At 37.5% G+C, this 15318-nt stretch overlaps 1 protein-coding gene across 2 annotated transcripts in view; it reads left to right on the top strand.

The window, feature by feature from the left end:
- Positions 1-15318, top strand: part of LOC132042084 (ultraviolet-B receptor UVR8) — a 59153-nt gene that overhangs the window by 36337 nt on the left and 7498 nt on the right. For both annotated transcript variants that reach the window (XM_059432708.1, XM_059432707.1), the window contains exons 6-9: positions 1057-1230; positions 5958-6029; positions 7103-7174; positions 7300-7418. In XM_059432708.1, coding sequence (XP_059288691.1) covers positions 1057-1230; positions 5958-6029; positions 7103-7174; positions 7300-7418 — 437 coding nt within the window. The remainder of the gene's footprint in view (positions 1-1056; positions 1231-5957; positions 6030-7102; positions 7175-7299; positions 7419-15318) is intronic.

Here is a 15318-nt window from a genome sequence, read left to right as displayed (position 1 = left end):
AAACAGTTGAAATTGATCGACACCTCATCAAAGAAAAGGTTACAAGTAGTGTCTTGATTTTGTTTTCATGTTCATCCCAACAACTAGCTGGTATTTAAAAAAAAAAGGTCTCAACAAACGAAATCTTTTCATATACTGGCTTGCAAGTTGGGCATGTGCGACATCCTTGCACCAACTTGAGGGGGGTGGAGAAGTGTTGACTGGCTTGACTATAGGAAGATTTGACTTTCTAGTTAGCTTGATTGCAAGAAGATTTTATTAATAGCTGTACTGATTTTATTTTGTTTCCTAAATTAGCCCTAGGAGCTTTGTATAAATCCCCTTGCTCACGGGATGTAAATACATATGAAATAAAAAGAACACTTTTTCCTTCTCAAAAATCTTGAGTGGATTTTGGTTGCATGAAGGCTGTAAATATTGTGTTGTTATATAGGTAATGCCAAGTAGACTCTGCTAAGGACATTAAAAGTTTTCCTTCTTTGGATGAATGACGTTGTTGTGCTTTCGTGTAATTATTCTGAACTTGAAGAATGTATTTCGATCTTTGAGTTGTTGAAAGTGATTGGGTTGTTCATCTTCTTGTATCTATTGGAAGAAGTGTACTGGTTAGCTAACATAAATTTTGGGTTTCTTGTTTCATTTATTAATTTAGTTTCTTGTTCACCTGTTTCTTAATATGCATTCTTACAACAGTTGACCCCTTGGCTTGAACTTGTTGAGCTAAAACGTTTGATCTGTTTGTGGAAATATGGTATATTGTCGGTTTCTCATTGTTTTAGTTTTTATTTTTTGTGTTCGTAACCTGGACTTAGCATATTCTGGCAATAATGGACCCCTTTGTTCAACTTGTTGAGCTGAAATATTGAATTTTCTGTATGATCTTTTTATGTTGAATTTCATAGTGAACTATTCTGTTAACTTTGATTCTTGAGATAGATATTCAGCTATGCGTTGTGCAAACTGTTATATACAACCTTCTGCAGTCTGCCAACATTTGATCTAATCTTTGTTCCCTTTTTAGCCCCCTGTCTACTTATCTGATATCCAGAGCTGCAGGGAGAAAAGATGTTCATGGTTGCATGCGGTTGGCGGCATACTATCTGTGTCTCCTCTTCTGGTGCTTTGTATACATATGGTTGGAGCAAATATGGTCAACTAGGACATGGTGATTTTGAGGATCACCTTTTTCCTCATAAGGTTCAAGCTTTGCATGAAAGTTTTACTTCTCAGGTACTTTTTCTTTTATACGGTAACTTTCTGGTATACGTTTTCTGAGATTATAGATGGGAAGTTTTTAATGGTAAAGTTAGATATATAATTAAGTAAATAAAAGTGTACTTTCTCTAACTACTTAAGCTTTTTATGAGATGGTCACACACTTTTACATGATATCAGAGCAGGCAGAGGTCCTGGGTTCGAGTCTCACCGCCACCCATAATTAAAAAGAATATCCACATGCTTGGCTTATGAAAAAGAATCCAGCCTGCACGTGAGGGGTCGTGTTAGAGATATAAGTAATTAAATATAAGTGTACTCTCTCTAACAGCTTAAGGTTTTAGATGAGATGGTCACACACTTATACAGTAACTATTTATAACTATTTAGCTATTTCTGCTTTTCTGTGGGAATGCAGATTGTTGGATCTCTTTACAATTTATTATTTTTATGTTCATAGCTCCATAATCCAAACAGTATACCTGAGTAACCTGACTGAACCTTCCTTGGGAAATATTTGTATAATGTTCTCATATCCTGCATAGACTTTTACTGAGATTTTAAATCTCCTTTGTTAAAGCACCTTGCTATAATTTCTGCTGGTTTATTGTGGTATTCACCATTTTTTAACTTTGTTTTTTCAAATACTACTTTCGTAATCTAGGAAGCGTTACATTATGAAACCCTAGTTCCCCAATTTAGCTGTTGCAGAAATAAGAAAATATAGTTTCTGCACATAAAGGAGCATGTCCAGTAATAGGTTTTTGGTACCCAGCAATTTTCCAGAGATGGAAGGCAGATGAAAGTGTACATGTTAATTTCAAGCAAATACATTGACAGCCCAATGAAAGCTTGAGCTGCATTCCATGAAGAGAGACATAGTTGACTACATATACTTAAGGAGCTTACCAATGAAAGACAGATAGAAATATGTATCCATAATTTGCTTACATTGTAGGATTTTATTTGGTCTATTCTGTGCATGCTTGAGATATGGAACCAAAATCTGAAAACAAGTGATGTTAATCAGTGCTTACGTGCCTAACATGTCTCAATTCAACTCTGGAACAACTGCTTAAAGGACAATTATTTTCCATGGATATACCATGTTGCGCTATAAATGTATCCATATTGTACTCCCCTTATCAGAAGATACTTGATCCACTCTGAGTTGTGTAAAAATCACGAGTTAAATATTTGAAAGACTGTTAACATGATAAGATAAGATGTCACGCCCTGAACCATGGCCTAGGTGTAACACGGCACTCGGTGCCTAACTGCATGTGGCCGAGCGAACCCATAGGCTGGCTGAATCAACATGTGATATCAAACATACTGAAATAAGGGAAATAAGACTAACACATGCTGATCTGCTAAAAGTCTGACTGAAATAATATTAATTGCGGAAATACTGTATAAATCTGTAAAACTAAAATAAATAGCCGACAAGGCTAATGCATCAAAAGTCTACTAATATCTGACTGATTTAAATATAGTCTATGAAGCCTCTTATGAATACTGAAAAGATAACTGGCTGCCGGGGCCTTAACTGACTACTATGCTGAAAAGACTAAATGTATGATAATGCCCCGAAGGAATTGGGGCTCACCAAGCAGTTGATACGAGCAAGTCCTAGCTAGCAGAATCGTCAACCTGTAAGTCGTCGCGATGCAAGCCCCCAAGCAATAAAAAGGGACATCAGCACATTTGAATTGTACTGGTATGTAAAGCAACTGAAAGAAAGAATTATAAGTACTGAAACTGAAATTGATAATTGTAAAATGAACTAAACAGGAAGGTAAGGATCTGAAGTGAACCCTGTTCTGAATGAAGAATCACCTGTATAACTGTAAATATAGACTGTGGCCTAGGGCCCAAATAAATGTGCACAAAACTGTGACCTCAGGCCCAAGCAATATGTATGCATAAACTGTGGCCTAGGGCCCAAAAATATACAGAAACAGGTGTTCAACATTAAGCAAATTAAAATATTGAGACTGAACTATAACTGATAGCCTGATAACTGTTTTCTAATTATGGAACTTGAGCCAACAACTGATTATACTCAGACTGAGACTTATGTGATATCAATACACAAGTCTATAACGATTTCGCACCGAGTTGTTCAAAACGATAATCATGAATGAATTATGAAACTATAACCCTAGAAGATAGCAGTTCTACAACTATTCAAGAAACTAGGGCTAAACTATATTCTGAGGCAATTTACTGATAAGTATGAAGAACGAGGTGTAGGGAGAATCGTGAACACTACCTAACGTAGATAGTTAGCCTCACATACCTGTATACGCTCCAAAACTTATAACTACTGGTCTAAACTTCGAGAAGAATCCCAAAACATGTGTCTTGAACCTTGAATGTGGTTTTCTTGAAAACCCTAGGTTAAGAACAATGAGTAACTAATTAGATTAAGCAGTTATATGCTAGAATTGATTTGGAAGAGCTTGGAATGCTTACCTTGAAGCCTTGCACTGTTTGGGAGAGGGGGACTGTGTTCTAGGTTCTTGAAATTATAAAAACTGATTTTCTAGGACAAAGTGCTGTATTTATACTGTTTGGTGTCGGGGTAAATCGACGGTCCAGCTCGACGGTTCCGTCGAGCTGCTTGACAGGTCTGAGCAGTGCACAACGACGGTGCACATCAACGGTCTGTCGATTGGACCGTACTGTTGCAGTCTGAGAGAAGTTCAGAGAGTTCACAATTTGGGTGCCCATCGACGGTGCACTTTGACGGGCCGTCCACATGTCGACTGTCCGTCCTCATGACCTTCGAATGACACCTGAAGAACTGATTCTGGTTTTTCAACTTACTCCCCCTTTTTGGGTTTCGGGCTCCCTGAGTCATAGACGCGGTTTAGTTTAGAGGTACGGGGTGTTACATAAGAAGTGCTTAAAATATGACTTTGAAAATACCAATACCGTGGAGATGTCAATTGGTTCTCAACTCCAAGCAGTAGTCTAAAATTTTTCTGTCTTTTTAATCTTTTCAGTTCGAGCAATCTATCCCCTGTAAATGACATATTACCCTTTTTAGACTTCATTAGCTCCATCAATATGGCTTAGAGACCATATTTTTGCTTTCTGGTTAACTCCTTGATTTAGATTTGAAGTTTTTGTTCTCAGGAGTTAACCATGATTCTTTTGCGTATGTAACATGCATCTACTTGATGCCTTCCTAATACAACATCTTATTTCATCAAAAAAAAAAAAAAAAGATGTCAATTGGTTCTACATGAAAATGAAAAACATGGAGAATAGGAATAAGGTGAGGTAGCTTCAATTGTGTTCTCCTTCATTTCCTATCCTTATATAAGAACTAGACTAGATAACTCACTTTTCCAAATGGAGAATTCTAGAACAACTTTACCTTTTCTTTTGTCAAGATTTCTACTTTACACTTGTAAGGCATTTTTCATTTGATATCCATGATAAGACTAGATTTTGAAACGTGTTCTCTTTTAATGGTGAGTCTCTTCGGCTCCTTCTCTATGTCACAGATGAATTCTTGATTTTGAATTCTTCCTTTTTACGCGTCTTCTTTTAAAAAACAATTTCGAATTTCACGTCGATTTTCCTTTCTTTTTAAGGCAATACCGACTGTGATGTAATATTCCTTCATAAGTATTCATAGTTCACATAGTTTTTTCAGATGGAAAAACAACTTCTATACCATTTATAAAAGCGGAATGTATTGTGAATTTTTTTTTTTGGGAAAAGGTGAAAATATACCCCTCATTAAAAAATTGGTGCATATATATTCCTGCCGTTACACAATGGCGCAAATATACCCTTTTTGCTGACGGAAACTTTTTTAAAAATTATTTAGCTTGTTTTTTAATTAAAAAAATCACACATTACTTTAAAAAAATAAGTCCACCCATTTTTTTTGTTGACTTACTTTTTTAAAGCCACGTGGTAATTTTTTTTTCTGGTAGGTCGGGTCTGGTTCGTTTAAAAAAATGGGTAGTCTTATTCTTTTTAAAGCCACAAAGATATTTTTTAAAACGAACGAGACGACCCACCAGAAAAAAAAGAATTGCCATGTGGCTTTAAAAAAATAAGTCTACTAAAAAAATGGGTAGACTTATTTTTTAAATTTAATTAAAAAATAAGCTAAATGATTTTGTAAAAATATTCCGTTGGCGAAAAGGGTATATTTGCACCATTTGTGTAATGGCAAGGATATATATGCACTACTTTTCTAACGAGGGGTATATCTGCTCTAAAATCGCAAAGTTGAAGGGTTATATTTGCACCTTTTTTTGGGTGTAATTACACTTGTGAAGATGATGTGAGTCAACTGTGCTAAATAATTACTCCCTCTTCCGCAACTTATAGTCCATTTTGATTTGATGTGGATATTATGAGAGCCTTGATAATGTAAGTTGCTTTATATTTATTGGGTAAACTTGTTCATATTTTCATCTTACATAAAATGTGCTAAAAGATATCTTTTAAGTTGACATCATTCTATTACTTACTAGAAGGAAATAGGACATTTTTTGTGACCTAGGGAATATAAATGATCTAGATAGGTTTTGCATTTTGTTATTTAGGCTTTTGGGTATTGTTTCCAGTGATGCAAATCATGCAATTATTGAAGAGATGGGATGACAAGCCCTATAGTACTTCTAAAAGCTTTTCCATTGAGAGATGTGATATAAAACATGTATTTATGTGCTCCTATATCTCTAAGTACCGTAAGAATTGTCATTTTCCAGATATCAGGTGGTTGGAGACATACCATGGCACGCACTTCTGATGGAAAACTTTATGGTTGGGGTTGGAACAAGGTTTGCTTCTTGGTTTTTAGTCTTTTGAGTTGAAAAAACTCATGTCTATTGCAATACCTGCCCGTGCCTGCACTTTTCTATCTGCTGATTCATTTTAGTTTATTCTTATCAGATGTAGTTATTCTTTCTTACAATTTTTCTGTTAGTCAGTTAAGAGAATGCACGCAGAGCCTTCGTTTGGTGCATTATTGGACATTCCTTATAGTGTTTTGTTACATGCATCATCAACATGCAAATCTGTTGTCCAATTTTTTATTGGAGACGACTTTGTAATTTCCTTCATGCTCTTTTGTTCCTTGTAAATAAATGGAGTTTTAAGTAACTCTGGCTGGTTAACTAGGCTCACAACTATGATGTTTTCGATAGAGAGACTGATTTCCACGTTTGGCTTGCTGCAGACAGTTGGATAATTGAATGGTAAATGTGTTACTAGAAAGGCATCCAAAGGGGGTGCAACCTGTGTAGGAGAAAATGAATGAGAAAACCCAAAAGACGTGTTTCCAGAACATCAGTGCACTATCTTTCCAATTCTAAATCTCCAGTACATTATCATTGCTATTAATTTGGAATCTCATTATTCAATGTTAACACTTCTGTTATAATAGTTTATACTGCATTCCAGGCATCTCGATTGCCTTATTTCATCTGTGGTTTCTCTGCCTTTGGCATGTACTCTTTGTTGCTTCCCTTCAACCAGTTTTATTTGACTGTCAGCAATAAAACCTTTGTGTAAGACACCATTTCACATTCAAATCTGTTTAGTCTTATTCGACTTTCATGCTAGAGGTGGCCAACATGTTTTTACTATTGTCAGCCTATTTTGTGACCTGGTAATCAACTTGATTGAAGTGAGTAAATCAGTTTATATGCTTCGTAATCATTTTCACTTGGTCTTCATAAAAAAAAATCATTTTCACTTGGTCCTCAATTCAGTTTTTCTTGATCATGCATATCCTTTGCGTTAAGGCAGCATCTAATGACCTGTTGCTTGATGCAAACATCCTTTTAGTATCAGATAGAACTTCGTGTAGGGTTATCTACTGAGTTGATGTCTTGTTTTGCCTCATGAGCAGTTCGGACAAGTTGGTGTTGGTGACAACTGTGATCATTGTTCCCCAGTGCAAGTGAAATTTCCGCATGACCAGGTACTTGTTTTGTGAGGTCTCAGCAGAAATGAGCTCTAGTATTTGCCATCTATGTGCTGTCATTAGCGTCTTACTTGAAAGATAGAAAAAAAGCAACTGACATATTACTTTTACTAAAATGGCAGAAAGTAATTCTGATTTCATGCGGTTGGAGGCACACACTTGCTGTTACAGAAAGGCAGAATGTCTTTTCCTGGGGAAGAGGTACAAATGGTCAGCTAGGTCATGGGGAGTCGGTTGATAGGTAATAACTGCAAGCATATCCAGTATTAAAGTCGTTGATAGGGCATTTGAGATCTGTAGCTGAATTATCTATTCTATGCCACCTTTGGTTGTTAAAAGCAGTTTTTCATTCACAAGGAAATGGCTTTTGCTTGTGTGGGTCGCTTGGAACTGCATAATACAACTTTTATGTTTGTATCAGGGCAATGGGGATGGGCTTAACAAAAACAAAAACTAGAGGCTGAAAGGCAGATTTGTTAAAATCTATGGATTAGCTGTGTTAGGTTGATGCTATACATGCTATCTTTTAGAATGCTTTTCAGATTAAGGTTATTTCTAGTAGTTATCTGTTGGAAAGTTGAGATGATTCCTGTTGGTAGTGGATAATTCCTTCTGTAAGATGACAAGTAACAGCATTCAAAAATCCTCTTCCGTCCCTCATACTGGCGTCAACAGTTTGTTGGGAATTCATGGGTCGCTGATTATTCTGCCCTGTGATGCAATCCAAGAGCAATTAATAGAACAATAAAAGAATTAAACTAATTTAGGGCTAAGATTATTCTCATTCAACATAACTTGCTCAATAAGGAAATGAGCTACATATAACTGACTCAACTACAGAGGGACTTAAGTGAAATAAAACAGGGACTGAAATGAATATAATAATAATAAGAACCTAGGGACTGAAGTGTAACAACCAAAAGGTTGTAACTAACTTAACAGCCCGGAATGTACTACTGCGCAAACACAGAGTACTCCCCTTTATTGCAGCAGCTCGAGTGAAGATATGCAGATCATATCAGGACACCCCCCTTAAAACATTCCTTGACCTCAAGGAATAAAGGTGGGAAATCTAACTTTCAGTGCATTGACATCCTCCCATGTAGCATCATCTTCAGTAAGTTGGTCCCATAGAATCAAGAATTGAACCACAGCTTTACTACCTTTCTGAATCATTCTTCTATCCAAAACTTTGATAGGGGTTGGGCAATATGGACTGGAGAGGTCTAAAACAGGAGGGTGATTTATCTTGCTAGGAACATCATGGCACAACTTGAGTAGAGAAACATGGAATGTGGGGTGAAGAAGCAAGTGTGGTGGAAGGGATAGTTTGTAAGCAACAGTACCAATCCTTTGTAGAATCTGAATATCTGATATGGTCCATAGCATTTGGAAGCCAATTTGGAGAAGTGTTTGTTTGATAATGTCAATTGTCTGTAGGGTTGTATCTTCAAATAAACCCAATCTCCCAACTGAATTTGTCTATCTGTTCTCTTTCTATTGGCCTGGTCCATCATTCTCTGTTGAGATCTGCTTAGATGAAACTTGAGCAACTGCAACTTCAATTCTCTAGTTACCAAACTTCTATCAACTTCTGCCATATTAGATTCCCCTTGAATGTAAGGCAAATGTAGTGGAGGAGGTTGTCCATACAAAGCCTCATAAGGAGTTGTCTGAATAGAAGTGTGAAAGGTGGTGTTATACCACCATTCAGCCATAGCTAAGTAGTCAACCCAATCATGAATAGCATCAGAACAATAGCACCTTAAATAAGTCTCTAAGCACCTATTAACCACCTCAGTTTGGCCATCTGACTGAGGGTGGTATGCAGTAGAGGTGCTCAAAGTGACCCCTTGTACAGCAAATAACTCCTGCCACACTTTGCTAGTGAACACAGGATCCCTATCACTAACAATATCTTCAGGCATGCCATGAAGTTTAAAGATCTGATCCATGAACAATATAGCAATGTCCATTGCAGAATAAGGATGAGGTACAGCCACAAAGTGAGCATACTTAGTGAGTCTATCAACAACTACCCATATCACCTTTTGCCCTTAGATTTGGGTAAACCCTCAATGAAATCCATACTGATATTACTCCAAGCCACAGATGGAATTGGTAGAGGTTGAATTAGACCCGGATAGGCAGAATTGTCATATTTGCTTCTCTGACAAGTGTCACATTTTTTAACAAAGTTATCCACATCAACCTTCATACCCTTCCAATAAAATAATGATGATAACCTCCTATGTGTGTGTTCAATACCAGAATGCCCACCAATTGCAGAACTATGCCAAATTTTCAGTAGCTCAGTTCGGAGTGATGAATCAGGTCCAATAACTAACTTACCAAGTCTTCTTAGTTGCTGGTTGATAAAAGTATAACCCTTCACCTCATTACCCAACTCAGTTATATCATGAATGATGTTAGTCAACACAGGATCCAATTTCCAACTGTCCGTAGTGACAAAGCAGCTAACTCAACTGCTGGCATCCTGGAAAGGGCGTCTGCCACCTTATTCTCCTTACCTTTCTTGTATTCGATTTCAAAGTCAAACTACATTAATTTAGTGATCCACTTAAGTTGAGAACCAGTGTGTAGCTTTTGTTCTAACAAAAAATTGAGAGCCTTTTGATCAGTTTTGACAATGAAGTGCCTGCCCATTAAATACTGACCCCATTTGGTAATTGCCATGACCAAGGCTAGCAATTCTTTGTCGTAAACTGACAGAGTTTGATGCAACTTTGATAGACCTTTACTGAGGTATGCTATAGGCTTCCCTTGTTGCATGATGACAGCTCCAATTCCCACATCACATGCATCAGTTTCCACAGTAAAAGGAAGGTCAAAATCAGGTAAAGCAAGCACAGGTGCAGAAGTGAGTGCAAACTTGAGTTTTTGAAAAGCCAAATCAGCTCTTGGGTCCCAAATAAAACTGTCCTTCAACAAATCTGTTAGAGGTTTACTAATTTGACCATAGTTTCTAATAAACCTCCTATAATACCCAGACAAGCCCAAAAACCCTCTCAATTGTTTAAGGGTCCTAGGAACAGGCCAGTGTTGGACAGCTTGAATCTTCTTAGGATCAGTAGCCACCCCCTTAGCAGAAATAAAGTGTCCTAAGTACTCCACACAGGCTACAGCAAATTGACATTTGGCCCTTCTAGCATACAAATGGTGTTTAACCAGTAACTGGAATGTGATTCTCAAGTGAACAAGGTGTTCTTCTAGATTTTTACTGAAGATCAAGATATCATCAAAGAAGACTAGAATGAATCTTCTTAGATGATCCCTGAAAATATGATTCATTAACCCCTGAAAACTAGAAGGTGCATTTGTAAGACCAAATGGCATCACTAAGTATTCATAATGCCCTGAATGGGTTCTAAATGCAGTTTTGTGAATATCATCAGGGGCCATTCTAATCTGGTGGTACCCTGATCTTAAATCAACCTTTGAAAAAATTCTAGATCCCCCCAGTTCATCTAGAAGTTCCTCTATGATTGGGATGGGGTATTTATCTTTAATAGTGATCTTGTTTAATGCTCTATAATCCACACATAGCCTCCAACTTCCATCCTTCTTCCCTACCAAAACTACTGGATGCTTAAAGGGTGCATGGAATGAAGACTTGAAGCTCAAAAACATGCTAAAATGGAAGTACAAGACTCCACTTGGAAGAATACTTAGAGCGGGGAGAAAGAGGCTATTTATGCAAAGAGGCTATTCTTAAAAGAAAAGCCATCATCTCCAAAGAAGACAAGGAAGCCCCCAATTCATTAAGGGTATTTTTGGACTACAACTATGTTGAATCAACCCTTGATTTTGTAATTCCTTAACCATGCTCTCAATGACATCTTTCTGGACAGGGGAATACCTATAAGGTCTAGCATTTACAGGGTTTGAACCTTCTTTTAATGGAATATGGTGATCAAACTGACCCCTAAAGGGAGGTAAGGTTGTTGGTTCTTGAAATACCTCAGAAAAGTCTTGTAAAACTTCCTGGACTGCTGCTGGTTCCTTGTCCTGATCCTGGACAGCCTGTATCTTGGGGTGTTGATCACTTCTATCAGTTACTTTAATCATAAATAACTGCACCTGATCATCAAGTTACTTCTGTAAGGTAGTTGACTCCACTAAGGCCACCTTGGGAGTGATTCCTTTGAGGGAAAACAGCTTACCCTGATAAACAAATTTCATGGTCAACTGGTTGAAATTGAACATGATGTCACCTAAGATGCTCAGCCATTGTACCCTTAAAACCATATCACATGATCCCAATGGCAATAGTAAAAAATCAGCTCTAAAGAGTGAGCTATGCAATAACCACTCCAATCCTTTACACATTCCAGAAATAGGAACTGAATTGCCATCTGCCAAGTTAGCATCCTGCAATGCACACCCATCTACCTTCCACCCCATTCTAGCAACCAATCCACTGTCAAGGAAATTATGAGTGGAACCAGTATCAATGAGTACATTTAAGGGTCTCTTTTGACAATACCCCATCAATCTTAAAGTTTTGTAACCTTTAGTTCCATGAAGTGCATGAATAGAAATCTCACAAGATTCAGCTATATCCCCCACATTGAACACCTCAGACTCCACCTCTTCCACCACTTCTTCTTCTATTAACTCTAGCAAATACAACTGGGCCTTAGCTTTACACACATGCCCAGGTTGGTATTTTTCATCACACAAGTAACACAGTCCCTTGGCCCTTTTATCACTAAGTTCAGCTGGGGTCAATCTTCTTCTTTTAAACCTATCATTAGCTGGGGATAAATTCTCTTTAGGCAAATGGTTAATGGGCTTGGTTATAAGTTTACTGTAAGATTGTAAGATGAGGTGGGTGTGGTGTTTCTATTGGTATTTTGGTGAACTGGTGACAAAGAACTTCTCATAGCCTGAGCTTGCTTCAAGAAACTGGATTCCTGAAGTCTTGCTAAGTGATAAGCTTGTGGAAGAGAATATGGTTTAAGGAGTCTAACAACATCCCCCAATTCCGGTTTAAGGTTTTCTAAGAATATGCTAACAGCATAGCTGGGGTCCAAGTTGAGCCTAGTCATGGCCCTGTCAAATGCTTCTTGGAATTCAACTACACCCCCAGTCTGTTTAAGCTTCACTAATTCACTCATGGGGTCATCAAACTCAGCACCAAATCTATCTAATAGAGCCCAAATATATTCTTCCCAAGTAGGAGGTGGTATTTGCGCATGCATTCTGCTTCCCATATAAGTAAGCTCTATGCCACTGTAAGGCTAAATCATCTAGATGCATAGAAGCCACATTCACTTTCTGGTGGTGAGGCACCTTGTCCATAGAAAAAAACTGTTCAACTTGGTACCACCAATCCTGAAATCCAGTCCCATTGAATCTAGGAAAAGCAACCTTGTATTGTCTCAAAATTGAAGATGTATGAGGGTTTTGGTATTGGGTGGAGTAAGTGTTTGGGTAAGGAGAATATGCTGGAATAGTATTTGGGGTAAGTGCTCTAGTAGGTTGTATAGGTTGGAACTTATGAAAATTCTGATTCTGTGAATTGGGGTTTGATGATGAATTAGGTACTGAACAAGGAATTTGGCCAATAGAGATTGTGGGTTGAACAGAAGTGTACGTATAAGTAGCGGCATAGGGGTTTAGAGGTGAATTCAATTGGGTTGGGGTTTGTACAGAAATTGGAGATGATGATTGAATGGGATACGAATACATGGGTGGCATAGTGAAAGATGGGTTTAGATTTTGCATACCCATTGATCTATTACTAGTATCAGAACTAGAATTAGGCTGCGAAGTTTGTCCTCGACTGTTCGTACCTGTTAGACCAAAGGGCCCTGCCGTCGGTGAATATAGTTCTTCTCCGGTGAGATCCATTTGTAACTCCTTTCCTCTGTTCGATTTCTGACCAGCTGCAATTGTTTCTTTCAGCTCACGAAATGCTCTCTCGTTGCTCGATTCCAATTGATTTTGCTGGATATTGAAATTTGCAACTTCGATTGCCATTCGATCCAAACGATTGAGAACTTCTTTGATTTCGCTTGACGTCACAAATTCCCACAGAGCAGGAAAAAGCTCTGATACCACTGATGCAATCCAAGAGAAATTAACAGAACAATAAAAGAATTAAACTAATTTAGGGCTAAGATTATTCTCATTCGACATAACTTGCTCAATAAGGAAATGAGCTATATATAACTGACTCAACTACAGAGGGACTTAAGTGAAATAAAACAGGGACTGAAATGAAATATAATAATAATAAGAACCTAGGGACTGAAGTGTAACAACCAAAAGGTTGTAACTAACTTAACAGCCCGGAATGTACTACTGCGCAAACACAGAGTACTCCCCTTTATTGCAGCAGCTCGAGTGAAGATATGCAGATCATATCACCCTGTTTGATGTGTAGTCCGTTCATCAAATCTATCAGATGTGGTATTTCGTAGGCTCTTTTTTCTTGCGAAATTTGTGTAATAAAAAGTTTGAGATTCTTTCTTGAGAGGGGGGGAGTGTTAAGGAAAAACAAGTGCCCCCCCTCCCTTTGTCTTCTTTCCAGCCAACCTCACCCCAGCCCCTCTTGTTCCTCCTTCGTCACTGCCGAGAACTCTGTGAGCGACCAGCCGCTGTGAGAGATCTTGTCTTGCCAGAAATTTTAATCACTGATACGATCCGGGTTGTGGAACACACGGATTCGAACAACCAAAAACGCGGAAACTAAATGTGAGAAGAAATCAAATATGAGAAGTGAAGAAATTGAGGTGAGAAGATGAGGGATAGAAGCAAGACCTAATTAGTAAAGGAATTATAGGCAAATTTGGATATATGAAATCCAAACCCTTCTAATCGATTCCGAGATAATAGTCAAAATACCCCCCAACGTTTGACCAAAATGCCAACTACACACCTAACCTTTGCGTTGGTCCTATTACCCCCCTGGACAAATTTTTTCAGTATTAAAATGCCCCTTTTTTTGCTGATGTGGCAGTCCAATATGACAACCCCCAATTATTAACAGGTGCTTGTCCACACGCGCCTGGCCCACGTGCCACATCTTTAATTTCTCCTCATTTTTTATTAATTTCCCCCCTTCCTCCATCCATCTACTCTTCTTAAAAAAAAAATAAAAAAAATCTCTCAATTTTTCACACTCCATTTTCAGTATGAGGATCCAAAAACCCATACCCCATTCTCCTTCATCTTCATCAACATCATCATCATCTTCATTAGGAGTTGAAAAAAAAAAAATCACACCAACTTCCTCAAATTTGATCCAAAAAAACCCAAATGTGAAAGGAAGCTTCCTAACACCAAATAGAACAAAGTTCATCCATTAATTTGATCAAACAATCAAGAATTTAAAGAAACCCACTTGGTGTTCTTCATAGCTTTCTCCAAATTCCTAGCAATGGAGTTTAATTTTCTCCCCAAATCAACTCAAAGAATTAGTGCTTAAACAACTTCAACCAAGCAACAAGTAGCAACTCCAAACAAGCAACTTTCAATCAGATTTTCTTTAACAAGATTAGATTTTCAACCTTTTTTTTTTCTTCAGATTTTTTTTTTTGCATTTGATTTGGGAAAAAACCCAAATGTGAAAGGAAGCTTCTTAACACCAAGTAAAACAAAGTTCATCCATTAATTTGATCAAACAATCAAGAATTTAAAGAAACCCACTTGGTGTTCTTCATAGCTTTCTCTAAATTTCTAGCAATGGAGTTTAATTTTCTCCCAAATCAACTCAAAGAATTAGTGCTTAAACAACTCCAACCAAGCAACAAGTAGCAACTCCAAACAAGCAACTTTCAATCAGATTTTCTTTAACAAGATTAGATTTTCAACTTTTTTTTTTCCAGATTTTCGTTTTTTTGTTCTTCAGATTTTTTTTTTTTTGAATTTGATTTGGGAAAACAGTGATTATAAGAATAATCACTATCCTAACTCTAAATTTATAATGGGTATTATTTGCCAAAAAGAATGGAGATGGGTATTAAATTGGGTGAAGAAGAAGATGAAGTAGCCTAAAAATGGAGGGAATTTAAATTTATCTATGTGGCATCTACGTATACCATTTGGCTCTCCAAAACACGTCGAATCTTTGTTTTAAAGGCTATAACGCGCCACCGAGCGATTTGTACTCA

Source organism: Lycium ferocissimum, unplaced genomic scaffold (genome assembly GCF_029784015.1).
Source record: "Lycium ferocissimum isolate CSIRO_LF1 unplaced genomic scaffold, AGI_CSIRO_Lferr_CH_V1 ctg1318, whole genome shotgun sequence".
Taxonomy (NCBI): domain Eukaryota; kingdom Viridiplantae; phylum Streptophyta; class Magnoliopsida; order Solanales; family Solanaceae; genus Lycium; species Lycium ferocissimum.
The sequence above is the reverse complement of the archived record's forward strand: the minus strand, read 5'-3'. Positions and strand labels throughout refer to the sequence as shown.